Here is a 26,958-nt window from a genome sequence, read left to right on the forward strand (position 1 = left end):
TTCATAACTTAGTTATCTTAGTCTATATGGAATTAGTGACGTAATTGATAGAGGGATTAGTTTGATTATTGTCTAAGCAAGGACAAAGAGCTTACTTGCAGGGACGATGAACTCCTTATACAGCTTGTATGTCATTAGAGGCTCTGGAAGGCTCCTTGAGAGAGAGGGAGAGATTTATTGGTTTTATTGGGCATTATTGGACACAACACTATGATTAATGTGGCTGATCGCTGCAAGAAATAAGAGCACACACACGCGCACACACATTGTGATAACCAAGTTCATCTGAAGGTAATTTCACTCAGACTCTGGCAGACATCCCAGCACTGATACCCGAAATGAGCCTAGCACGCCAATACCATCAGGCGGTCCAAAAGCCACCTTGTGCTGTTCTATTGTGACACATCAATTACAGAAGTGAATAAAAAGCACTGTAAATTAAAATGTTGATTAAAAGTGTTAAATGAGTGTGTGACTTCCAGGAATGCTCCACTGTAAATCATTAAAGGGATCTACAGATTTACCATTACTTTTGTTTGAGATTCTTATTGGAGAAAAGTTTGTAAAGACATTTCTCGTGATCTTAAAAACCTTTTGACCTAAATGGTTATGCTTAAATTCCTGTTTATTTTTTGTTTGTTTGTATTGTAGACATATAAATTATGGCTAAAAATGACTTACAATACAAAATATTTACATTTTGTGAAAATTACTTGATTTGCAGTTTAATTTGTTTAACTTTACTACTGGGTTAGTGTAAAATGTGCAACATACTAATACTGAAAGAATGAGGTTAGGGTTTCTTTCTGAGGGGTCAAACTTGAAGTGGTGTAATTATTGTTGTGTCCTAGCGGTCAAAAATCTGGCAGACATTTAGAGTGACTTGTGGCTTCCCAATTACAAATTAAATGTTTTGATAATTTCTGTTAAATGACAACCAGCACATCTAGCGAAAGTAGCATATTTGTAAACACTAGTAAATGTTATATCTGCAAACAGAAACAAAATGTTGAAGAAGTAACTCACCTCAGGTAAAGTTTTAAAGCACTGGTGATTGTTTTTACATCCCATTCCTCACTGGTTGCTAAATCTACTTCACTGCTCTTCTCATCTAAAGATACAAAATAATAAATTAAACAAATTAAGACAAATAATTTCATTTGGAATTTCTATGTGTTGAATAAATCTTGATTAGGATGCACAGTACATTTACAATGAGAAAGAAAGAGGGAGAGAGGGCTGATTGGAAGTCAAGGTGTGTACGATGTGGGGGGCAGACATCTGGACCTAAATGTAGTACCACAGCCTGCCTACAGGTTATTTTAATTTTTTCCCCCAAGAAGATGGCCAAAGTGTTTGTATATGTATTTGTGAAATGATCCTTGTTGAGTCTGTAACTCTAGGGCTTTAATGCTTGTAAAGAATTCAGCCAAATTACTCACTGACAATTACATCTCTGTCTGGCTAACTGTTACCATGGTAATGTCTGAAAGGGATAGTTGACCAAAAAATTGAAATTCTCTCATCATTTACTCACCCTCATTTAGATGTGTACGACTTTCTTTCTTCAGCAGAACATAAATTAAGATTTTTAGAAGAATATTTCAACTCTGTAGGTCCATAAAGTGAAAAGGACATAAAGGCAGCATGTATAACCCATACAATTCCAGTGGTTAAATCCATATGTACTGCCATAACTGCCTGGCATGTTATGTCAACAACCCAAAATATTAACCTGTCCTCCTGTATCCTCCTCTATTTGTTGTGAGCAAATCTACTAACCACAGATCAGATACAGATTTCTCATTAGCACTCATGGTTTCATCTTAACACTATATTTTTATTCACAGTTTGCAGACATCTCGTCACAACATAATACATGCACTAGACTTGTCACGATATCATAATTTTCACACCAGTGTTCCGAGTAACACCGGTATTACCGCCGGTTGGACGCTAAGTGGTACTATGGGGTAATTTTCGTTAAGTAATAGCATACACAATAATGCAAAGCAGCTTGATTTCAAACTTTTACATTTATTTTTTATATATTTTTAATAAAAATTGTAATGAAACTGAAAAAAATGAAGTGCAATTAAAATGTGTCGTTAAATTTTTTGAAAGATGTCTTTTCAATAGTTGTGAAGGGCAACATCTCTTTGGCAGCGAACCTACTTCATCAGTGCCTTCTCTCCATCATGGGCCAGCTGTCAGGTATTTAGTTGTCCAGACAAATGCATCACTTATTTTGGGTTGTTGCAGATTTAATGCTGGCATTTTATTACCCTTCATCCCAGGACCCAGTTTAGCTTCTTCGAAAGCGTAATGACTTTGAATGTTTGTGAATAAATACATTTTGTTCCCTCCTAGGTCTTGGCAATATGGAAGAAATACCTTCACAATATTTTTATTAAAAAAACAAAACAAAAATAATAATCACAACATCCAGATACATCGTCAAGCCCCCGACTGAGGGATCGGTGAATATTCTTACTTTAGTGATTTTGCATTGAAAATGAATTTCTTAATTTCGTAAACCAAAGATATTTCTAAATGCAAATTGCACCTCAAATGAAAAGAAGAAGATATTAAGATAACAAAGTGGTAAAAAAAAATGTAAATATAAATAAATGTATATAAATATATAACCACCTTTCCATTTACCATCATGCAAGTATCAGTCTATGCCAACAGGTGGAAAATTACTAATACAAATTAAGATCTAAAAATAATTATTAATGTAAATATAATAATTATAATGTAATGATGATGATAATAATCACTGAAATATAAATCATGGTTCAAGGGGGATGTGTTTTTTAATTATTTTATGATTTAATGTTTAATTACACAGATGTATAGGCTATTTATAAAGTGTTCCTGCAGAGTTGTGCTCACAACAAACTGCTCTATGGAAATAAAGCGAACACTTGAGCTGAGATGGTCTGAGGTCATTTGCAGCATTCTCTTAGACGATACTATTGTTCCAAAAAAAGATTGAAACAAAGAAAGAGTGAGATCCCTTTACATATGCTTAATCCACGAGACTGAACACCTCTGACCAAACAGTGTGTCAGACTTGCGAATGGCTTTTCTTTCATCTGTTCTTAAAAACATTGAAGAGTGTTTAACAGCATTTCTTGTGTCATTCCGAATCAGAGACATCTTACAGTTACCCACCCTGCAGATTATATTTGCTACATGCAATTAAACGTCTTCTGTCAGTGTGAGTACTTTACTACCTGTGTAATTTGATATGTTGATAAAGAACATCTGGCTTTCAATGCATTATTTAGGTTCATTTATCATGGGTCGCAAACTCTTCATTAGGCAACTATTCTTTATTTAAGGCTATTCTATTCGTTAGGCTGTTGTATTGATATTGGAAGTTCCATTCATAATGTTTCTCCCATAGTTATAAAGCAGTTATAAAATTTCACACTGGTGTGCCGCACACCGTGGCAACCTTAGCATGCACATCCTATCAATTCACTTAAGTGAGGAAGTCTGTTGTGAAAACAAATGTAGCTGTACACAGGTATTGACATGAAGGCACTTAATATGGCATTACAATTACCTCTGGTTATATCACTGCTGCACTCCTTTACTTGGATTTCTGACATATTCAGTTTTGTTTGATTTTTCACATTATGATACTCTTCTGCATCTCTACATCTCTAGAGTTTTCTAGATTTTGCTTTCTAGAGATTTTTTTTGTACATCATTAGCAAGAAATGCTCTCATAATTTCATATTCAACGTATTGTACAGAACTTAAAGATGTACTGTGCAAGTGTGTAGTCATTTCTGCACCACTAGTGTCACCAAACACTACGCTGATGTCTTGAGATGTTGCTTCAATATATCCACATAATTTTCCTTCCTCATGATGCCATATATTTTGTGAAGTGCACCAGTTGCTCTCAGGGCTCGACATTAAGGCTTGTCCGCTTGTCCGGGACAAGTGGATTTTTTGTAGGACAAGTAGAAGAGAAAATTAGTTGTCCGACCGGACAAGTTAAATTTCAAACAAAATAAAATGCCATGTTACTTCACGTTATGTGCCACTCATTACGTCTATTTTACAGATTTAATTTAATCGATTTGAAACTAACAAATTTTTTAATAAACACAAGATTTTGACGCATATCCAAGGGTTTGTGCGGAGTGTGGAGCGCGCACTGCATGGAACAGAGGCGCTGGCGCAACACTTGCGTTTTCCTATCAACAGTGGAAACAACTTAAATACTCTATCATTTCTGGTCATACTGAAAATAATAATACATAATTTGCAACTACTTTTATTTGTGTAAACTCACAATAACAAGAAAACGTGCTTTTGCGAAATAAAATAAAACAATCAGGCGCTTTCATGGTCTCCGTGAACTGAAACTGAACTGAAACAAAATATAGTCTATGTAACGTTAGGCTAAAGCTTGAAATGTCCACTTTTAAAGAACCAATTCGAATCGAAAGAAAATAGCCTAACGTTACCGTCTGATTATGCAATCCATATGAATTTCTCTCTAAAGGCGATCCGCTTTACATCGGAGATGGAGGTATATTTCCAGCAAACACTGATTTAGAAAACATTAAAATGCCTCGTTATTTTTTCAGGTTATAAACAGACTGTTTATAAATCACCTATAGCCTAAATTACCTCTCTGTATATGGTTCGAGAGTATGGCTCTTCTCATTCAGCACTGCGGAAAAATATCATTACCGGGTTTGGCCAATTCTAGCGGTTTTTGACGAGGTTTTGGGCTGGAAAACCTTGCTGGCAGCAGTGGTGGAGAGTTATGTTTCTTCAGGCTCCGCAGCCCGCCAAGCGCCAGGAAAAGCTCCAAAAACAAGAAGTCACCTTAAACCAACAACATAGGCCTACGAATTAAAACGGGAACGAAATTTTTTTAACCAAATGGAAAGATGAATTCGACTAAAATTAAAATTTGCATCTGTAATCAGCTACAATAGCAAGTTCTGTGGTTGTCGATGAACTAATACATTTTCACATTCATTAGAATTACAATTTCGTGTCCTGGTGTTTATTATTAATATAACAGATTCATTTATTCATGGATTTCAATTCCAGTGAAAAAACTTGCTGTACACAAAGCGAGGCACGCACCTTCCGGGGCAGTCTAGCAGCTAATATATAATATATATAGGCCTATGTATTTATATAGTCTAGCACTATTATATATTACAAAAAAAGATCGTATTATGTAGGACTATCTGCGTTCGCTTGGCGCTCCATTTGATCCATATTATTCTATTTTATTCAATACATTTTTAGGGTGATGACGCCATAAAATATGACGACAGACATTAGAAGCTTCATTCTAAAACCTCAATAGAAGTTTCGAATGTAAATATGACATGACATTTGGTACAGTCTAGTATGAACGGTCAGAATGACCACTATGGCCATTCTAGTAGTTACAGAATTCCGGTAGTTCTCGTGTAATTAGTGTCCTGTGGAAGATCAAAGCGTGTCTCAGCCATGACAGTATTACAAATGTCATAGACAGTAATGTCTTTGTATTGAAGGCCAAGTTTAAAATATATCTCTATAAATTCATGCATCCAGCTAAAATAGAGCTCCTGGCAGAATTTTGAGGGATCTCATTAATTCAGAAAAACAGAACAAAATATTTTTTTTAATGAAAAATTATCTCGTAATTCTGAGATAATTAAGTCGTTAATTCAGAAAAACAGAGTAGATTTTTTTTTCTCAAGTGAATGCAATACGCTTCCGTACGTTTCCAACGTCGCAGACCAGCACAAGACCAACAATTGTGGTTATAAAAAGTATAAATATTTTTTTTTTTAGAAAATGAACGATCGTTTCGCTAGATAAAGACCCAATTCCTCAGCTGGGAACGTGCACAGCCCTTTGAAGCACTTCAAAGCCCTTTTAAATTGCATCGATTTGGACTTCAACGTGTTGTTAAGCTTAATCATATTTATTTAGGCATATCATATCAGTTAATTGCCTAGGCATTGTTTCTAATTTAAAATCATCTATTATTTAGATTTCATTTCAACTTTATTTCAATTGCTGAGCAATGGTTACGCTTGAAGTCCATTGTGTGGAGAAAAATCCTGAAATGTTTTCCTCAAAAAACTTAATTTCTTTTCCACTGAAGAAAGAAAGACATGAACATCTTGGATGGCATTGGGGTGAGTAAATTATCATAAAATTTTCATTTTGAGGTGAACTAATCCTTTAACAGCATTTGTATTGGTTGTACAATGTACATAGTTAAATATTACTAGCCATTTGCCTACTTTAGCAAGTCACAGTATTTCCAAGCCCTGATAATGTACTGAACTGTAACTGAGATGACGCAGTAAATAATTCCTCTTTCAAGTAACTGCACGGTCTGTATGTTACCAAAGGATCTTGGGACGAAGCTGCAAAACAGTACATAACAGAAATTGTGTAAATGTTTTAAATGCTTTCAATGGTTTGTTCGAATTCTGCATTAGCAAAACACAAAAAAATAAATGAAATTATAAATCTTTACCCGGGCAAGTGACTTTTGTGCAAGGACAAGTGAAACGTAAATGTACTTGTCCGAAGGACAAGTGCCTCAAAAAGTTAATGTCAAGCCCTGACTGCAGCAAAGCACCCCCACAACATGATGCTGCCTCCCCCATTCTTCACAGGTGGGTTGGTGTTCTTTGGCTTGCAAGCCTCAACCTTTTTCCTCCAAACATAACAATGGTCATTATGGCCAAAAAGTTAAATTTATGTTTCATCAGACAAGAGGAAATTTCTCCAAAAAGTAAGATCTTTGTCCCCATATGCACTTGCAAACTGTAGTCTGGCTTTTTAAAGGCGGTTTTGGAGCAGTGGCTTCTTCCTTGCTGAGCAGCCTTTCAGGTTATTTCGATATAGGACTTGTTTTACTGTGGATATAGATACTTGTCTACCTGTTTCTTCCAGCATCTTCACAAGGTCCTTTGCTGTTGTTCTAGGATTGATTTGCACTTTTCATACCAAACTACGTTCATCTGCACAGATGAACGTGTAACTTTTGGGCATTTGGAAATTGCTCCCAAGGATGATCCAGACTTGTGGATGTCCACAATTCTTTTTCTGATGTCTTGGCTGATTTCTTTTAATTTTTCTGTGATGTCAAGCAAAGAGGCACTGAGTTTGAAGGTAGGCCTAAAAATACATCCACAGGTACACCTCCAATTCAGTACACCTCCTATCAGAAGCTAATTATCTAATTGTCTAAAGGCTTGACATCATTTTCTGGAATTTTCCAAGCTGCTTAAAGGCACTGTTAACTTAGCACATGTAAACTTCTGGCCCATTGGAATTGTGATACAGTTGATCAAAAGTGAACAATTGTTGGAAAAATGACTCGTGTCATGCACAAAGTAAATGTCGTAAATGATTTGCCAAAAATATAGTCTGTTAACTCTTTCCCCGCCAGCGTTTTTTAAAAAAAAGTTGCCAGCCACCGCCAGGGTTTTTGACGATTTTCGCTAAACTTTAATGGCCTGCAGAATATTTTCTTCCATGAATATATGAAGATGCTATATATCAAAATAAAGATCTGAGCCTCTGCTTTTAGGCAAAAAAAAAAACGATTTTATTTTATCTGCATTTGTTCTTTTTTTATTGCGACTTGAACAGAGGTAGGTTTTGTCAAAAAACAACATTTCAGACAAAAAGCTGAGAAAAAGGCATGTTTATGTCTGATATTTTGAGCTTCTCATACTCCACTTCTTCATGTTTGAGACGATCGCAGTCTGTTTCTTTGATCAAAGAGTTGCGTACTCTTTCAAAACATGCGCAGGGGTCTTCCTTACCGTATACCACCTAAAACACGGAAACCCGGAAAATTCCGTGTTTGGCGGGGAAGCGTTTTTTCATAAAACACGGAAAATTCCGTGTTTGGCGGGGAAAGAGTTAATATAAAAACTGTGAAGTGGAAAATAATTTTTAATGACTTCAACCTAAGAGTATGTAAACTTCTGACTTCAACTGTATATATATATATATATATATATATATATATATATATATATATATATATATATATATATATATATATGCACTTACACACACACACACACACACACACACACACACACTGGATATAATCCAGTGACTGGGCTCCCTGATGTGTAAAACCCCATGCAAGACTCTGGCAGAACTGGCGAATGACAGTGCTCTGAATTTAAAAATGAGAGGGGTGGTTTTTGTGTGTTCTGGATATTTCACAGCTTTTTAGTGAATGAGTCAACTACAAAGGGCTCAGGGTGTTCTCAGATGAGGACAGTGGATCTATATTTTGTTAATGGCTATTAGACTCTGGAGTGGCTGAGTTCATGTAGCAGCAGGGGCTCAGGGAGCCTGCCGACTCGACACATCGCTTAGAATTCAGACCAGAGATATAGCAGTTCATGCTATGAATGCAGACAGACAAAGAAAAGAAAGAATTTCTTTATAAAGCCTACTGTTTAAAAAACAAAGACAAAAATGTATTTGTGTTCATTTGCATATTATTTTAGATTCAATTTAGTTTCCATTTTAGTTTTGTTAACTAACATACTGCTACAAAGAAGGGCCGATAACAGTACAGCAGTAGTTGTACAAAAGCACGATTGTGATCGGTGTGTATGTTGGGTTTTGGGGAGAGGCAAAATAGGATCAAGGAAATGCAACAGAGATAAAGCAGACGGAAATCTGATTGCTTCCAGTAATGGAGCCAAGTGCCACCTACAAGGACAGGACAGGACAGGACAGAAGGACATACAGAAAGAGACCAGACTGGGCGACTGAATGGTCTGAATGGCAAAGAGACTCAGTAGGACACTGGCTTAAGCTACAATTATATGGCTTCAATTGAATAATCTTAGGACTTAAGGCTGTTTTTATACCATCTAAAATTGTCAGCACCAATTACAGAATACACTGTATTTGCATCATTATACAAAAAATAATATCAACTTACCAATCATTAAACTGAGAAGCTTCTGGACTTTTGAACTGACCCCGACCACTCTGTATAGGCCCTGATCATTAATACCTGTAATAAAACAACAATCAAGAGAAAATGTTTTCAGACACGTTGTTCAGAGTCTGGTCTTTGGACTATATACTCTTCCCATCTGAAACTAAATACTAGCAAACTAAGCATCTCCCATTCATCCTGGTAAGAACAACAGGTTACTGGTGTGGTATGAATTGAGAAACTGCTAGATTAGCCTGCCCTCTAGAGTTCAGAAAGTATTACTGCAGTATGTAAACTACAGCGCATTTCAGTTTGTAGTCCAAAAAAACAAAAGAAAATGCTACTTGAGCACACAACGGTTTCAAAGGTATGACTGTGCACAATTGTTTTTACACATAAGCAAAAGGAACAAAAGGGGAAAGTTTATAGAAGTGATGTTAGGCACAGAACAAATTCTACAAATAAATTGAAAACCGCTAGAGCAAAAGAAATGGACTTGCACCAGAATACATATAGTATAAGTTATACACACTATACCCCTTCAGATTGTTTGTTTGTTACTTTATTTATTTTGAATATGATGTCTATATATTCAAACATAGTATGGGTGGATACCTCTGGACTCAATGGCATTAATTGAGTTTTTTACAAAGTTTATTCCCAAGTCATCCAGCTGGGCATCAACTACAGAAACACACAAATACATTAATGACCGAATGGTCACAATACTTGAACCAGTATTAAAATCAAACAAAAACAAATCATTAAAAACTCATCTGCATTAATATTCCATTTAATGGTAAATATATAGCTCTGTTATAACAAGAATCTTTACTTCTAGTGTCAATTACACATATAATATTTTAGGTTACTCACTTCCTCTTTCTCTTGATTGCATCCTGTTAAGAAACTGCATCTGTTTGTCAGAGATAAACATCAGGCAGAGACACAAACTAGACCAGAATGAATATCAAATCATCAAAAAACAAAAGGAATAGTTCACCCAAAAATGACAATTCTCATTTACTTGTCCTTATACCATCTCAAAATCGTATGTTCTTTTTTCCATGGAACACAGACAAAGATATTTCAATAGAAAGATGATGTCTGCTTGTCCATACAATGCACGTGAATGGTGACCAATTTTTCCAGCTCCAAAAAAGACAAAGGCAGCATAAAGTTAATCCATAAGACTCCAGTGGATTCTTTTATATTATAAATCTTGAAATCAGCAGTCTTCTTGACGATCATGATTTCAATCTCAGTTACACTTCTTAGTGCAATCTACATAGCTCTGTGCATTCATCAAGACCTAGGAAGTGTAATCAAGCTTGAAATCATGATTGTTCCAAGAGATTGCAATGGCAAAATGTGCAGCATTACATTTTAGTCTATCCTCACCCAAAATCGATTGGATCACTTCAGAAGACATGGATTAAGCCAACGGAGTTTTATGGATTACATTTATGCTGTATTTTCTGTATGTCCTTTTAGGCGAGGGAAAATTTGGTCACTTGCATTTTATGGACAAACAGACATCTTATCTCCATAAAAATATCTTTATTTGTGTTCCATGGAAGAAAGCAGGACACACAAGTTTGAGATGGCACAAGGGTAAACAAATGATGAGAGAATTATTGTTTTGGGGTGAACTATTCCTTTAATATGTACAAACAATGTACTATAAATATGATACTTCTTATAGTAACTGCTTGAAGCAAAGCTCTGATGCAAAGATTTATTGAAAAGAATCTAAAGTGGATTTAGTCAGAAAAATGCTTTTATTGAATAAAGCTGTTTTTCAGGGAGTTAAAGTGACTGATTGACGCACTGGCTCCTTTCCTCCCATCGCATGAATCCAGAATCTGTAGTCATCTTCCGAGACAGCCTGGACAGTCAACACTGTGCCTGGTCTAGAAAAATCAAAACACAAACTCAGCCTGTTGCTACATATATTTAAATCAACTACAAGATTTGGAGGCATGCTGTGATCTTATATGCTCCACAAACCACTGCTTGATTTTCCACATGAAATTGTGCCCAGGCTGGTGTTGGCTGAAGGCATTGATTAATAATGTCCCTGTGTGTATCCTGGATGTTCAAAATATTTTGATTTCTTAATTCTCTGACGTACGAGAGGCAGCATCATTAAATCTCACTTGTCTCACACTCTCTTATTAACATCTCTAGCTTCCAAAAGAAGAGTCCTATATTACTAGAGATTTTGTATTATTATTATTTTAATTTTGTAATATTTATTATATTTCTAGTATATTTTTTGTATTATTATAATACGGTAAAAATGAAACACAAGTGTTAAAGTTGTTAAAGAAACTGAAAATAATTAAAAACCATTCAAGTATTGGCCAATCACAAATGACACATTTTGTGTGATCTGTTTAAGTGTTAATTGACAGCAAATTCTTCTTGAGAAGGAATACAGGGTTGCAGATGAGTCACATTTTTTCCAAACAATGTGCAAGTTGCCCTAAAGTGTGACTAATTTTGTTTTAAGGTAGTATACAAGTAATCTTACTCCCACTTGTTGGGAACCAGAAATGCATATTGATATTTATACAGTATTTATTCATGTAAAAGTGGAATGCCACAAAGCAAGCAATTCATCTTAAAGAGACAGTAACATGAGAAGCTGAGGATATAGCAAACATTACAGGATTTATATATATATATATATATATATATATATATATATATATATATATATATATATATATATATATATATATATATATATATATATATATATATATATGTTTTTGTTCCCCACAAGTTTCTCTTTGTATATATTCATCAAATTTAGGAAAAAAGTGAGAAAAAACCCTAATATCTTTCTGGCTCAGAGAGCACAAACATACAGTGGGGTTCGAAGTGTCTACATGTGAAAATGCAAATATTACGTATAATTTTTTTATTTTTAACATTCAAAATGACATCTACAGCCTGACAACTTGAGAGAAATGTTATATTAACAAGAATTCCTATTCTGTGTTGTACCCCTTTTGCTTTACTGCACTCAAGATGTCATAGACTCCACAAGTTTGTTCAAAATCTGATCATCCATGTTATCACAGAAGGATTTGAGAATGTTGGAAAGAGCACTAAGAGCATATTGTGTGCTTTTATAAGAAAGGAAACCTGACCTTTTGTACAAATGAGTTAACGTGGTAAATGTCTGAAATTATTTGATTAGTAACCTTTTAAGCAGAATAAAATTATAGTGGAAAACTCATAACATTGTATTTATTTGAATTTAAATGAGGACCAATTAAACCCTATTGTATGAGAGAAATAAAGATGCACATGAAGTAAAACAGGTTTGTATTGTGACTGTGGACAACATACCGATCTGTGATTTCTATGTCTAGGCAGAACCTCCTGTCAAGCATGTCTGTGGTTTTGCGGACACAAGACTTTAGTGTGACAGAGTCCGTCTCACCCTGAAAGGATACATAGCATTTCATAAATAGCAGATTAGCTAGATTACAATCAATCATAGACCTTGGACATGTCAAAAATCAACTCTCTGTGATGCATTTAAACTATAACAAATGATGAAACCTTTACATTTTATGAAACCAAGACTACATTACCATTTATATTACCAAGACTAGTGTGTCATATTATCTACACTTACAAGCTTGCCCACTGATCTCTGGTCAAACGTGATCATGTGCAGAATTTTCTGTTTTTTGACAAAAGTGCAATATCGTTTCACCCAGCTGGATCCGAAAGGTGGAGGTCCTGTAGAAATCACAAAACCATTTTTTTCGCATTCCCAGAGGAGCAGAAGACACGTGACATGCAAGTCAATAAAATCACATGGTGAGAGGCACCCTGCAGCGTTACATCATGAAATTTGTTTTGCGTACGTTTCTCCTGTATGTAAAGATAGCCCTCACTGCTGATCGGGCTGGTCTGTCGATACTCCTGCGGCGACTCCTTGATTCTATTCATTAACTCGTACACCTCAGAGCGGGCACCCTCAAAACGACTCCGTGTCTGAAAAGAAACGCACACGAAAACAAAACTTCATCATGGATAAAGACTTGGGGAATCCTTGGCAATCAGTCAACTCAGTTTCTCATAAGGCTTGCACGATTATTCATTTTACTAGCAGATTAGTTACCCAGAAAATTAGATGACTGGTAGGTGTGTTAAAGTTTAACCAATGTAAATTAATCCTGATATACCATGAAGCATTAGCAGTCATGTCCATTATTGCAGAGGTGGGAGCAAGTCACAAATGCAATTCCAGTGTAAAGACTCAAGTCAGCTGTGCATACAGTCAAGCAAGACAAGTCAAGTCAGTAGTTCACCTCAAGCAAGTCAAGTCGAGACCTGCTAAGAGTCATATCGTGCCAAGTCACAGTACAAAACACAATCAATGAAAACGGTTATATTTCTTGTTTATTTTCCCACCAGGAATTATGAATGTTCTCAATTATGATATGTACAGTGTGTATAACCAGCCCATCTGGCACCAACAATCATGCCATGGTTGAAATCACTGAGATCACATTTTTACCCCATTCTGATGGTTGATATGAGCATTAACTGAAGCTCCTGACCTGTATCTGCGTGATTTCATGCATTTCTCTACTGTCACATGATTGGATGATTAGATATTCGCATGAATAAGTAGGTGTACAGGTGTGTGAGTGTGTATGTGTGAATGTATATGTATGTATATGTGTGTGTGTGTATATATATATATATATATATATATATATATATATATATATATATATATATATATATATATGAAATCACGCAGATACAGGTCAGGAGCTTCAGTTAATGCTCATATCAACCATCAGAATGGGGTAAAAATGTGATCTCAGTGATTTCAACCATGGCATGATTGTTGGTCCCAGATGGGCTGGTTTGAGTATTTCTGTAACTGCTGATCTCCTTGGATTTTCAAGCACAACAGTCTCTAGATATTACTGCCAAAAACAAACAAATAAAATAAAAAATACAAACATCCAGTGAGTTGCAGTTCTGCAGTCGGTAAAGCCTTGTTGATGAGAGAGGCCAACGGAGAATGGCCAGACTGGTTATGGTAGAATAGCATCTCAGAATGCACAACAGAAAGGATATGGTAACAAAGATAACCTCTCTGTACAATTATAGTGAGCAGAATAGCATCTCAGAATGCACAACAGAAAGGATATGGTAACAAAGGTAATCTCTCTGTACAATTATAGTGAGCAGAATAGCATCTCAGAATGCACAACCGAAAGGTTACGGTAACAAAGGTAATCTCTCTGTACAATTATAGTGAGCAGAATAGCATCTCAGAATGCACAACAGAAAGGTTACGGTAACAAAGATAACCTCTCTGTGCAATTATAGTGAGCAGAATAGCATCTCAGAATGCACAACAGAAAGGTTACGGTAACAAAGATAACCTCTCTGTGCAATTATAGTGAGCAGAATAGCATCTCAGAATGCACAACCGAAAGGTTACGGTAACAAAGGTAATCTCTCTGTACAATTATAGTGAGCAGAATAGCATCTCAGAATGCACAACCGAAAGGTTACGGTAACAAAGGTAATCTCTCTGTACAATTATAGTGAGCAGAATAGAATCTCAGAATGCACAACATGTCAAATCTTGAGGTGGATAGGCTATAACATTAGAAGACCAAATAGGATTCCACTTCTACCAGCCCAAAATAGAAAGCTGAGGCTGTTGTGTTCACAGGGTCACCAAAACTGGACAGTTAAATACTGGAAAACGCCTGGTCTGACAAATCTGGATTTCTTCTGAGGTACACAGATGGTAAGCCCAGTGCAGCCTCAGCTTTCTGACAAAACAAGTAAAGCTCAATTGGCAGCAGTTGTGGCATGATGTTGATTACCACAAACATGTATTTAGACTTGTACCTCCTTAAAAAAAAAAAAAAAAAAAAGAAAGAAAAATAAACATTTAAATTAGAGGTTTCAGTGAGGCACTTACAATGGAAGTGTATGTGGCCAATTTTTGGAGGGTTTGCAGGCAGAAATGTGAAGCATAAAAATGTATAAAAGAACTTACATTTATTCTTCAGTTAAAACTTGTGTATTATTGGTCTGTAAAGTTGTTTTTGCAAGATTAAATGGTTTATGGCATAACTGTAACCCAAATTTGTGAAAAGATGAGACAAAACAAAAAAAAATTTGTTTTGTGGTGATCAATATTATGCCACAAACACTGTCAATTGAGCTTAACTTGTGTGAAACTCATAACATTCTTTTAATATCTGAAAATGGTTGAAGTATACATATATAAATATATATCTATATAAATGTGTTGTTTTTACAGAAGAGAAGGTTTGACAAGATTTTGTCACCTGAGGTTGCGCTAGAAAAGATTTTTGTCCATTACTATGATGGACTGAGTTTCTTTTATATTATAAAAGATTTTTCCCAAAAACAAAAAATTACCGTGGTTAAGTGTATGTGTGGAAAGAATGAATGCAGGTGAGTGAAAAAAAACAAAAAAAAAAACATCACAATTGCCAGATTCATTGTCCTAAATGTTGCAAAAACAAATGTTTCACTTGCTTGGAGTTTTAGTCAGCCTCTGGGAGAAACCTGATTAGTTTCAGGGTGTTTCGCATACATTTAGTCTTGTAAGTCAAGATTCCAATGAACTCCGACCATAGATGTCTGCAAAACATGCTGGTAGGTTTGTTTATAATGTGCTTTGTGTAAGCAAAGCACCCCAGGTTTATTTTCACCTTTGCATAATATCAATTTTTTTGGACTGTTACAGCTTGTTATACAAAGTTAATGGCATGCAGCTACATTGGGACAAAGTTTGTGGACAAGAAAATGGAACAAGAGCAACTGAAGTCATGTGAATTACATACCAATTAGTATCAGAAATAATCAACTAATCGGGCAGTCAGTGAAACCACTAGTTGTCCACCATCACTACTTACAGGTATAGTTCAACAAAGTTTAACAAAGTGGATTATTACAGAGAAATTATTTTCCAAAGCTGTTTGGAATTTCTCAGCAATTGCTCATCCACTTTCTCAAGCTACAGCTGAAGTCAGATGTTTACATACACTTAGGTTGAAGTCGTTATAACTCATTTTTTAACCACTAACCATTTGTTAACTGTGCCTTTAAGCATTTAGGAAAAGTCCAGAAAATTATGTCAAGCCTTTAAGCAATTAGACAATTAACTTCTGATAGGCTAATTGGCTAATAGGAGTCAACTGGTGGTGTACCTGTGGATGTATTTTAAGGCCTACCTTCAAACTCAGTGCCTCTTTGCTTGGCATCATGGGAAAATCAAAAGAAATCAGCCAAGACCTCAGAAAAAACATTGTGGACCTCCACAAGTCTGTTTCATCCTTTGGAGCAATTTCCAAATGCCTGAAGGTACCATGTTCATCTGTACAAACAATAGTATGCAAGTATAAACACCACAGGACCACACAGCCATCATACTGCTCAGGAAGGAGACTCATTCTGTCTCTTAGAGATGAACATTGTTTGGTGTGAAAAGTGAAAATCAATCCCAAAACAACAGCAAAGGACTTTGTGAAGGAGGAAACGGGTAGACATGTGTATAAATATCCACAGTAAAACGAGACCTATATCATAACCTGAAAGACTGCTCAGCAAGGAAAATGCCCATTTCTCCAAAACTGCCATAAAAAAGCCAGACTACAGTTTGCATATGCACATGGGTATGAAGATCTTATTTTTGGAGAAATGTACTCTGGTTTGATGAAACTTTTTGGCTATAATGACCATTGTTATGTTTGGAGCAAAAAGGGTGAGGCTGGCAAGCCAAAGAAGACCATCCCCGCTGAGAAGCATGGGGGTGGCAGTATCATGTTGTGGGGATGCTTTGCTGCAGGAGGGACTGGTGCACTTCACAAAATAGACGGCATCTGGAAGGAAAATTATGAAGATATTTTGAAGCAACATCTCAAGATATCAGCCAGGAAGTTAAATCTCGGTCGAAAATGACTCTTCCAAGTGGACAATGAACACAAGCATACCTCCAAATTTGTGGGAAAATGGCTTAAGGACAACAGAGTCAAGGTATTGGAGTGGCCTTCACAAAGCCCTGACCTCAGTCCAATAGAAAATTTGTGGGCAGAACTGTAAAAGCATGTGCAAGCAAGGAGGCCTTCAAACCTGACTCAGTTACACCAGTTCTGTATGGAGGAATGGGCCAAAATTCCAGCAACTTATTGTGAGAAGCTTGTGGAAGGCAACCCAAAATGTTTGACCCAAGTTAAACAATTTAAAGGCAATACTACCAAATATTAACCACCCATCACAACCATGAGGAGGTTACCCCATGTGACTCTACCCTACCTAGTAACCAGGCTAATTTGTTTGCCTAGGAGACCTGGCTGGAGTCACTCAGCACACCCTGAATTCGAACTTGTGACTCCAGGGGTGGTAGTCAGTGTCAATACTTGTTGAGCTGACCAGCACCCCCCCCCTCCCCCATAAAGTAGTGATCCTAACTGACATAAGACAGGGAAAGATTTCTATGATTAAATGTCAGGAATTGTGTTTAAATGTATTTGTCTATGGTGTATGTAAACTTCTGACTTCAACTCAAACAGACAGGGGGAGGAAGTCAGCTCTCCAACTTCTGGCTTTAAAGTGAAATACAATGGAAGGTCAATGCAACAAAGGCCTTTAATTTCCCTTGGAAAACTTGGCCCTTTCGAAATGCTGCTGTATCCTTTCTCAGTAGCTCTTTCCACACCAGCCAGCAGGGCAACACGATGGTAGCCAAAGAAAGATGAGTGAAGAATGACAACTGTGCCAAATCACAACAGTTTTGATGAAATGCTTATTTGCCATTTAATGTACTTGGCACACAAATATCTTGGATAAACAGAATGAAAAGTATTAATGTGGATAGTGAGTGGATAAATGTATATTCTGCAAACCGTTATGAGTATGTGTTTTAAAATAACAGGCCTAAGAGCGTGTATTTATGATGAAAACATTAATACTTACATTTTGGATATTGATTTGAAGTGCCTTTTTGTAATGGTCAAAATCTTCGGCCAACTCATATCCCTGATGATAGAAAGTAAAAACAGTCTGAAAGAAGGCCAGCATCTGGAGCAGAAAAAGAGAAAAAGGGAATGGGTGTTAGTTAAATGTTTTATATTCAGTGTAGTGCATCAATGGCAATTTAAAAATGAACCAATAAGAAGCTGGGGGCGGGACAAGCATCTATTTTTTATCACACACACACACACACACACATATATATATATATATACTTTATATGTCTTGAGATCTCTGCATTATGTTCCATCTCACTGTGCTCTGTCTAGCTGACTAGAACTAGTGCATCTCCAGTGGTAAATTTCATGAGGTTAACTGCAATGTTTAGAATAAAAAACTAAGACTCTCTTTAATGAAGACAAATAAAAGACACAACATTTTAAATATTTTTGAATTGAATACAATTAAAGCAGCTGTAAGCAATCTGTTGTTTGAATACCATGAATAAAATGTGTCCTGAGAAATCACACCTTTCCCTGTGACAGCCCCTAGGCTCTTTAAACAACAAAAAATGTCAGAGGACCCGCCCACATTTTTATTTATTTATTAGGTTTTTGCCTAAGAGGTAAAATGAAATGTTCTCTGCCTGCCAATCATTTGTTTAAAATAAAAAATGTCAGTCATTTTTTGAAGCACTCATTTCACTTATTCAGTGCAAACAATGTTTATTATTTGATCTGTAAAATTTATAATTTTTTTTATATAAATATATTTATAATTATACATTTTGAAAAATTTAGATTTTTAGTTATAGTTCTAGTGCTGTATAATATACACTTACAGACTTCCACTGAAAGTACATCAATGTAAACAGGTTTCTACAAAAGGTTTCTTTTTGTGTGTGTGTGTGTGTGGTGGTGGGGGCATGTCAGAGACGCTGATTGAGTTGATAGAGTGTAAGGTGTATTTACTTGGAATACACTCTAAAACACAATAGAAAACAAACTCTGAAACAAATAAAGTTGAATGAATAATGAAGCACTCACAGGCTCAACACACTCAAACTTTTTCCTCTCTTGTATCTCCTGCAGCTTGCACACATACTCCAGAGAAGATTCCTGAAAATTATGTCTCATCACCTCCACTGACACGTCTGCCTGCAAGAGAAACGGATAGAGAAATATAAACAATATAAAAAAATATATATAAAAAAACAGACTGCCTGCTTCTGCCTGCTAACTGTAATTTTACAGTCAGCTGAAGGCACCTGTATTAAGTGTCTGCTGCCAAAGTATTGCCTGCCTTTAAAACATGCAGAGACTTGCAAAAGAAATATGACTGAATAACACCAAGGTAAAACAATAAGATTTTTCAAATACAGTTTTAGAAAAGGCTCTCACACTTTATGTTCCATTTTATAGCCCGAAATGCACATGGGAGTCTTATTTTGAAATGTCTGCACTCCCAATTGTGTGTAAACTGATGGCTGATTCGCTGAGAAAGTGAATCTGATTCAAAGTGCTAATGGTAAGCTGAGTTCCTGAGTTCAAACCCTCAGATCTTTTTGGTGCGGCGTGTGGTGAGCTGTGCTTGGATGCCGTGATGGATGGCGTGAAGCCTCCACATGTGCTATGTCTCCGCGGTAACATGCTCAACAAGCCACGTGATAAGATGCGTGGGTTGACAGTCTCATGCACGGAGACAACTGACCGTCCTCCACCACCCGGATTGAGGCGAGTCACTATGCCACCACATGGATTTAGAGCGCATTGGGAATTGGGCATTCCAAATTGCAAAAACAAAAAAAGATAACAAAATTCAAGATTCAAGAGTAATTTTGTCATGACTCTCTCGCGCTGGGTCCGTTGTTGCGTGTGGTGAAAAGTGGCGCAAGACACACTGGTGCGCCACTTTTCAATAACTAAATATTCAATAATATATTCAAATATACAAGTTATTATTAAGATATCCGACAAAACCGCATATGAACACACACACCCCGACTGTCACCAATGGTTAAAAAAAAAAAAAAAACATCGCAATCAATTATTGTTGGTTGCATTTCCATGCATTTTAGTTGCAGTCTGGTGCCCTGGATTTTTATGAACTGCACTGCTGCCACATGATTGGTTGATTAGATAATAGCATGGATGATTGTTGGTGCCAGACGGGCTGGTTTGAGTATTTCTGTAACAGCAGATCTCCTGGGATTTTCACACACAACAATCTCTAGAATTTACTCTGAATGGTGCCAAAAACAAAAAAAAACATCATGTGAGTGGAAGTTCTGCAGACGCAAATGCATTGTTGATGAGAAAGGTCAACAGAGAATGGCCAGACTGGTTAAAACTGACAAAGTCTACAGTAACTCAGATAACCACTCTGTACAATTGTGGTGAGAAGAATATAATCTCAGAATGCTATTCTGACATGCGATTTGGCGCTGTTTTGGGAGCAGGAGGGGTACCTACACAATATTAGGCATATAGCGTTATTGTTGTGGCTGATCATTGTAAATACACATATTGTTGATGCTAGAGGTCAGAGGAGAATGGGCCGACTGATTCAAGCTGATAGAAGAGCAACTTTGCCTGAAATAACCACTCGTTACAACCGAGGTATGCGGCAAAGCATTTGTGAAGCCACAACACGCACAACCTTGAGGCGGATGGGCTACAACAGCAGAAGACCCCACCGGGTACCACTCATCTCCAAAACAAATAGGAAAAAGAGGCTACAATTTGCAAGAGCTCACCAAAATTGGACAGTTGAAGACTGGAAAAATGTTGCCTGGTCTGATGAGTCTCGATTTCTGTTGAGACATTCAGATGGTAGAGTCAGAATTTGGCGTAAACAGAATGAGAACATGGATCCATCATGCCTTGTTACCACTGTGCAGGCTGGTGGTGTTGGTGTAATGGTGTGGGGGATGTTTTCTTGGCACACTTTAGGCCCCTTAGTGCCAATTGGGCATCGTTTAAATGCCACGGCCTACCTGAGCATTGTTTCTGACCATGTCCATCCCTTTATGGCCACCATGTACCCATCCTCTGATGGCTACTTCCAGCAGGATAATGCACCATGTCACAAAGCTCGAATCATTTCAAATTGGTTTCTTGAACATGACAATGAGTTCACTGTACTAAAATGGCCCCCACAGTCACCAGATCTCAACCCAATAGAGCATCTTTGGGATGTGGTGGAACGGGAGCTTCGTGCCCTGGATGTGCATCCCACAAAACTCCATCAACTGCAAGAAGCTATCCTATCAATATGGGCCAACATTTCTAAAGAATGCTTTCAGCACCTTGTTGAATCAATGCCACGTAGAATTAAGGCAGTTCTGAAGGCGAAAGGGGGTCAAACACAGTATTAGTATGGTGTTCCTAATAATCCTTTAGGTGAGTGTATATACACACACACACACACACACACACACACACACACACACACACACACACACACACACACACACACACACACACACACATATACACATACACATATATATAAGTACTTCTAACATTACTGTTCAGGTGTGGTCTAAAAAGAAATCTAATAAAGTAATAAATTGTAAAATAACACTGCATAGTTTATCACAGATAGATTAATGCTCATTAATGCAGAAGTTATTCATTCAAGAGCTGTAAGTGATTTTCTCTTTGCCTTTGGTTGTTTGATTCGCAGTAATGGCTCAATCGTCAGCATGTTTATTAGACAGCTTCCCCTTTAAGACTGAGTTCAGATCTAATAGGCTTCTGATGCAGCATATTTTCTCCCAACTATTTCCATAACTACATCCATTTAAGACATAAACTGTGTTTAAGTGAATCTCCAAGCCGGTCGTTTTCACATATTTTTGTGTATATTTGATCGTTTAGACACGCACATGAAACCCAAAGTAGCCTATAGTTTGCGTGTCTATTTGCGGTGTGTTTCGGAGCGCGCGCCGCCTTGGGAACGGTATCTCTTGCGCTCTTTTTATTATTAAACGCGTCCCGCAATTTAGCAACAGTAGCATTTTACAGCAATCATTGATCGTGCTGATTCTGACGTTAAGTTTGAGTTTTAGGGAGAAATGTCAGTGCACCGCTGTGAAGGGAAGGAAATTGTGCTAGACAGAATGCGGCTTATGTATAAATATTATTTTTATAATCTTTGGAAGGCGAAATCTAAAATAAAATCAGACTAATATCACAGATCTAAACCAGGCTACGTTTGAATGTTTAGTTCTGTCCTCCGTCGTCACTCATTATGCAGGGCTCATGTTGTGCTCGCTGTAGCACCTCGTCAGCGAGATCTCCCTCTCTCTCTGACTGCAAATAGCTAAATTGCATCACAGACAAATGGTTTCATATTATTATATATAGAAATGGCTGGCGAGATAAAATAACTTTCTCTTTATAGCAATAATAAATGTATTTTCTTAATTTCTCCAGTACCGACAGCAGAACCGATAACGTCCGAGCTTACCAAAGCTACCAACTACGCTATCAATATCCAAAGTAGCCGAACGTCATGTCACCTATCACGTTTGTCGCGTTTTTTCTTGAAGTTGGCAGTAACATATAAAAAATTTTAATAAAATATAAAGAAGTTATACAAATTTAATCCTTACTGTTTTCTCCAAGGAACTTAGCTCCTTTCTTGAGGTCTGCTCACTCTGCTGGAAAATGACTCTAGGGGCATTAATCGGCTTGATATACTTGGATATTGCCCGATGCCGATTATGTTACAAAATGCAAAAAAATCGGCCGATTAATCGGTCGACCTCTAACACACACAAACACACACACACTACCTCATTCTTTATTTTAAAATTTTATTCTTCACATTTTAGAATAATATTAAACTAATCAAAACTATGGAATAACATAAATTGAACTATGGGAATTATGGGAATTATGTTGTGACTAAAAAAATCCAAAATAAATCAAAACTGTGATTTATTTTAGCATCTTCAAAGTAGTCACCCTTTGCCTAGAATATGCAGAAATTTACTCTTGACGGTTTCTCAACCAACTTCTTGAGGTATCCCACAATAACCCTGGGATGCTTTTTAAACAGTATTGAAGGAGTTCCCATCTATGTTGGGCACTTCTTGGCTGCTTTTCTTTATTATTTGGTCCATCATCAATTTCAAAAACTTTTTTGTTTTATTACATTTTAGTTTTAAAATGAAATAAATTAATATGGGTGCACAATTATATTTTTGTCTACAAAACTAATTTCAAACATTTAAGCATACGCCTTCAGATCAAAAGATTTTTAAGATCGTGAGAAACATTTCAGTCAAGAGTTTCAAAAGTTTTGACCGGTAGTTTATATAATGTAAACAAACACAGATCAGCCACAACATTATATATATATATATATATATATATATATATATATATATATATATATATATATATATATATATATATACAGTGAGGAAAATAAGTATTTGAACACCCTGCTATTTTGCAAGTTCTCCCACTTGGAAATCATGGAGGGGTCTGAAATTGTCATCGTAGGTGCATGTCCACTGTGAGAGACATAATCTAAAAAAACAAAATCCAGAAATCACAATGTATGATTTTTTAACTATTTATTTGTATGATACAGCTGCAAATAAGTATTTGAACACCTGTCTATCAGCTAGAATTCTGACCCTCAAAGACCTGTTAGTCTGCCTTTAAAATGTCCACCTCCACTCCATTTATTATCCTAAATTAGATGCACCTGTTTGAGGTCGTTAGCTGCATAAAGACACCTGTCCACCCCATACAATCAGTAAGAATCCAACTACTAACATGGCCAAGACCAAAGAGCTGTCCAAAGACTCTAGAGACAAAATTGTACACCTCCACAAGGCTGGAAAGGGCTACGGGAAATTGCCAAGCAGCTTGGTGAAAAAAGGTCCACTGTTGGAGCAATCATTAGAAAATGGAAGAAGCTAAACATGACTGTCAATCTCCCTCGGACTGGGGCTCCATGCAAGATCTCACCTTGTGGGGTCTCAATGATCCTAAGAAAGGTGAGAAATCAGCCCAGAACTACACGGGAGGAGCTGGTCAATGACCTGAAAAGAGCTGGGACCACCGTTTCCAAGGTTACTGTTGGTAATACACTAAGACGTCATGGTTTGAAATCATGCATGGCACGGAAGGTTCCCCTGCATAAACCAGCACATGTCAAGGCCCGTCTTAAGTTTGCCAATGACCATTTGGATGATCCAGAGGAGTCATGGGAGAAAGTCATGTGGTCAGATGAGACCAAAATAGAACTTTTTGGTCATAATTCCACTAACCGTGTTTGGAGGAAGAAGAATGATGAGTACCATCCCAAGAACACCATCCCTACTGTGAAGCATGGGGGTGGTAGCATCATGCTTTGGGGGTGTTTTTCTGCACATGGGACAGGGCTGACTGCACTGTATTAAGGAGAGGATGACCGGGGCCATGTATTGCGAGATTTTGGGGAACAGCCTCCTTCCCTCAGTTAGAGCATTGAAGATGGGTCGAGGCTGGGGCTTCCAACATGACAATGACCCGAAGCACACAGCCAGGATAACCAAGGAGTGGCTCTGTAAGAAGCATATCAAGGTTCTGGCGTGGCCTAGCCAGTCTCCAGACCTAAACCCAATAGAGAATCTTTGGAGGGAGCTCAAACTCCGTGTTTCTCAGCGACAGCCCAGAAACCTGACTGACCTAGAGAAGATCTGCGTGGAGGAGTGGGCCAAAATCCCTCCTGCAGTGTGTGCAAACCTGGTGAAAAACTACAGGAAACGTTTGACCTCTGTAATTGCAAACAAAGGCTACTGTACCAAATATTAACATTGATTTTCTCAGGTGTTCAAATACTTATTTGCAGCTGTATCATACAAATAAATAGTTAAAAAATCATACATTGTGATTTCTGGATTTTTTTTAGATTATGTCTCTCACAGTGGACATGCACCTACGATGACAATTTCAGACCCCTCCATGATTTCTAAGTGGGAGAACTTGCAAAATAGCAGGGTGTTCAAATACTTATTTTCCTCACTGTATATATATATATATATATATATATATATATATATATATATATATATATATATATATATATATCACACACACACACACACACACACACACACACACACAGTAGATATAAAAAGTCTACAGACCCCTGTTAAAACAGCAGTTCTTTGTGATGTAAAAAATTAAACAATGATAAATCATATCAGAATTTTTGCACTTTTAATGTAAATATTACTAACTATGCAATGCCACTGAAAAACAATTTCTTCTTTCTTCCATTTCTGATGCTCTACAGATAAAAACTACTTTCTGGAAAACATTTGCATGATACATCCATCTTGTGTGCTGGAAGAGGAAAATATCAAGTACCTCCTGTAATTGTGGCTCCTTCTTCTTTGCTGATATGTTCAAAAGTTTCTCTAGTGAGCTATAGTATTTCTCAGTTTCCTTCTCGTACCTCTTTCTCTCTGCCTGGAGAAAAAAACAAACAGTACATTGAAGACACATACTACTGTTAATCTACAGAAAAAGAAGCAAGAATTAAATACTTAACTGGTTTCAATATTTTTCCAGCTATTCTTTTCTTTTAAATAATAATAAATAAATAAAAATCAGGTCAAATATAACGATAAGGGAGATGATGGGGAGAATTATGTTTCTACCTTTGCTGAGCCAAGCTGTTCTTTCCGAAACTGTTCTAAAGGCTTCATCAGCGTCTCTGTGATGTTTCTCATCTGTGAAAGACAATTGATAATATGAAGGGCATTTCAGAATGCGAGCCCATTTCATTGTAGAAAACATTAGGAGAAACTGGATGCTTCTCATGACTCAAAACTTACATAAACACATTATAACATCTTTATTAATGTTTATAGACAAAATTTGCAATTTCTTCAATTGAGGAAAATCAATGCATTATTCTATGGAAACGGAACAAACATAATTACAGAATACTCCCCACATTTCCAAAGAAAGTTCTGCTCATCCCCCACCCCTTGCATGTTTATTAATTAACTTTTTTTTTTTTTTTTTTAATTTAAAGGGATAGTTCACCCCAAAATCATAATTCAATCAATGTTTTTATCACCCCTCTGTTGTTATAACTCCACTTGCTTTTCTTTGTTTTTCTTAACACAAAGGGAGAAATTGTGAAAACAATTTGTGCTCAGTGATGTCATACCATGACAGTTTATGGTGACCACATCTTCAAGCTTCAATTGGTTGCAAAAGTATAATTCAGAAGTCCAATAAATTATTCCATGAGACTCATGATTGTTATGAAAGCTTACCATGGGGTTTGATGAGAAACAAACTGAAATCGAATGTATTATTTAGTAAAACTGTTCACAGACCATTCCTTTCCTCTGTGCATTCACGAGAGTAGCAGCGCCCCACCCACAGTAATAGAAACAACAGAACACAATACAGCTGCACACAAACCAGAGAACCGAACATACTAAATATGTCTTGAGTTTGTAGTCTGAGAATAGATGCATTTCTATGACTAGCCTCATTTGTTTGAAACAGTTCTCAATCAAATAGAGAGATAGACAGAGGATGCTGCAGGCAGTTACAATCACACCAGTTATGGCAATTTTCCACTGCACGTTACGGTTCGTCTCAACTCGCTTTACTTTTCTGAGCTTGCTTTTCCACTTCTGTTTAGTGCCGCCTCAATGTGGGTGGGATTATAGGCTGATATTCATAGTTGTGCCTCCTCTACTGTCAAGACATCATCTCATACGCAACACAAATCAATAAAACAATAACACGACCGCTGGCTTTTAGCTACTAGTTCCTTGTGCTGCATAAAGCAGTTGTTGCATGGTGCTTTTACACAAGTGTAACAGTTAAACTGGCCAGGTTGTTTTAGAAGCAAACTTTCCAGTAGCTGGTCAACTAAATAATGTGAAGCTTTTCAAGCAGAGTATAGAGTTCCATCCTCCAATGGACTCCAGCCGTTGCCTC

The 26,958-nt window shown here is 36.8% G+C and overlaps 1 protein-coding gene across 1 annotated transcript in view; it reads right to left on the reverse strand.

The window, feature by feature from the left end:
• Positions 1 to 26,958, reverse strand: part of LOC127651387 (rho GTPase-activating protein 10-like) — a 136,790-nt gene that overhangs the window by 48,264 nt on the left and 61,568 nt on the right. Inside the window, exons 4-16 of the mRNA XM_052137178.1 lie at positions 25,653 to 25,724; positions 25,360 to 25,461; positions 19,030 to 19,140; positions 17,987 to 18,091; positions 12,868 to 12,997; positions 12,633 to 12,739; positions 12,341 to 12,435; positions 10,809 to 10,890; positions 9,854 to 9,893; positions 9,593 to 9,661; positions 8,978 to 9,052; positions 1,027 to 1,111; positions 96 to 154 (exon numbers count right to left, since the gene is read on the reverse strand). Of these exons, the coding sequence (XP_051993138.1) occupies positions 96 to 154; positions 1,027 to 1,111; positions 8,978 to 9,052; positions 9,593 to 9,661; positions 9,854 to 9,893; positions 10,809 to 10,890; positions 12,341 to 12,435; positions 12,633 to 12,739; positions 12,868 to 12,997; positions 17,987 to 18,091; positions 19,030 to 19,140; positions 25,360 to 25,461; positions 25,653 to 25,724 (1,132 nt within the window). The remainder of the gene's footprint in view (positions 1 to 95; positions 155 to 1,026; positions 1,112 to 8,977; positions 9,053 to 9,592; positions 9,662 to 9,853; positions 9,894 to 10,808; positions 10,891 to 12,340; positions 12,436 to 12,632; positions 12,740 to 12,867; positions 12,998 to 17,986; positions 18,092 to 19,029; positions 19,141 to 25,359; positions 25,462 to 25,652; positions 25,725 to 26,958) is intronic.

This window comes from Xyrauchen texanus, chromosome 11 (assembly GCF_025860055.1).
Source record: "Xyrauchen texanus isolate HMW12.3.18 chromosome 11, RBS_HiC_50CHRs, whole genome shotgun sequence".
NCBI lineage: Eukaryota > Metazoa > Chordata > Actinopteri > Cypriniformes > Catostomidae > Xyrauchen > Xyrauchen texanus.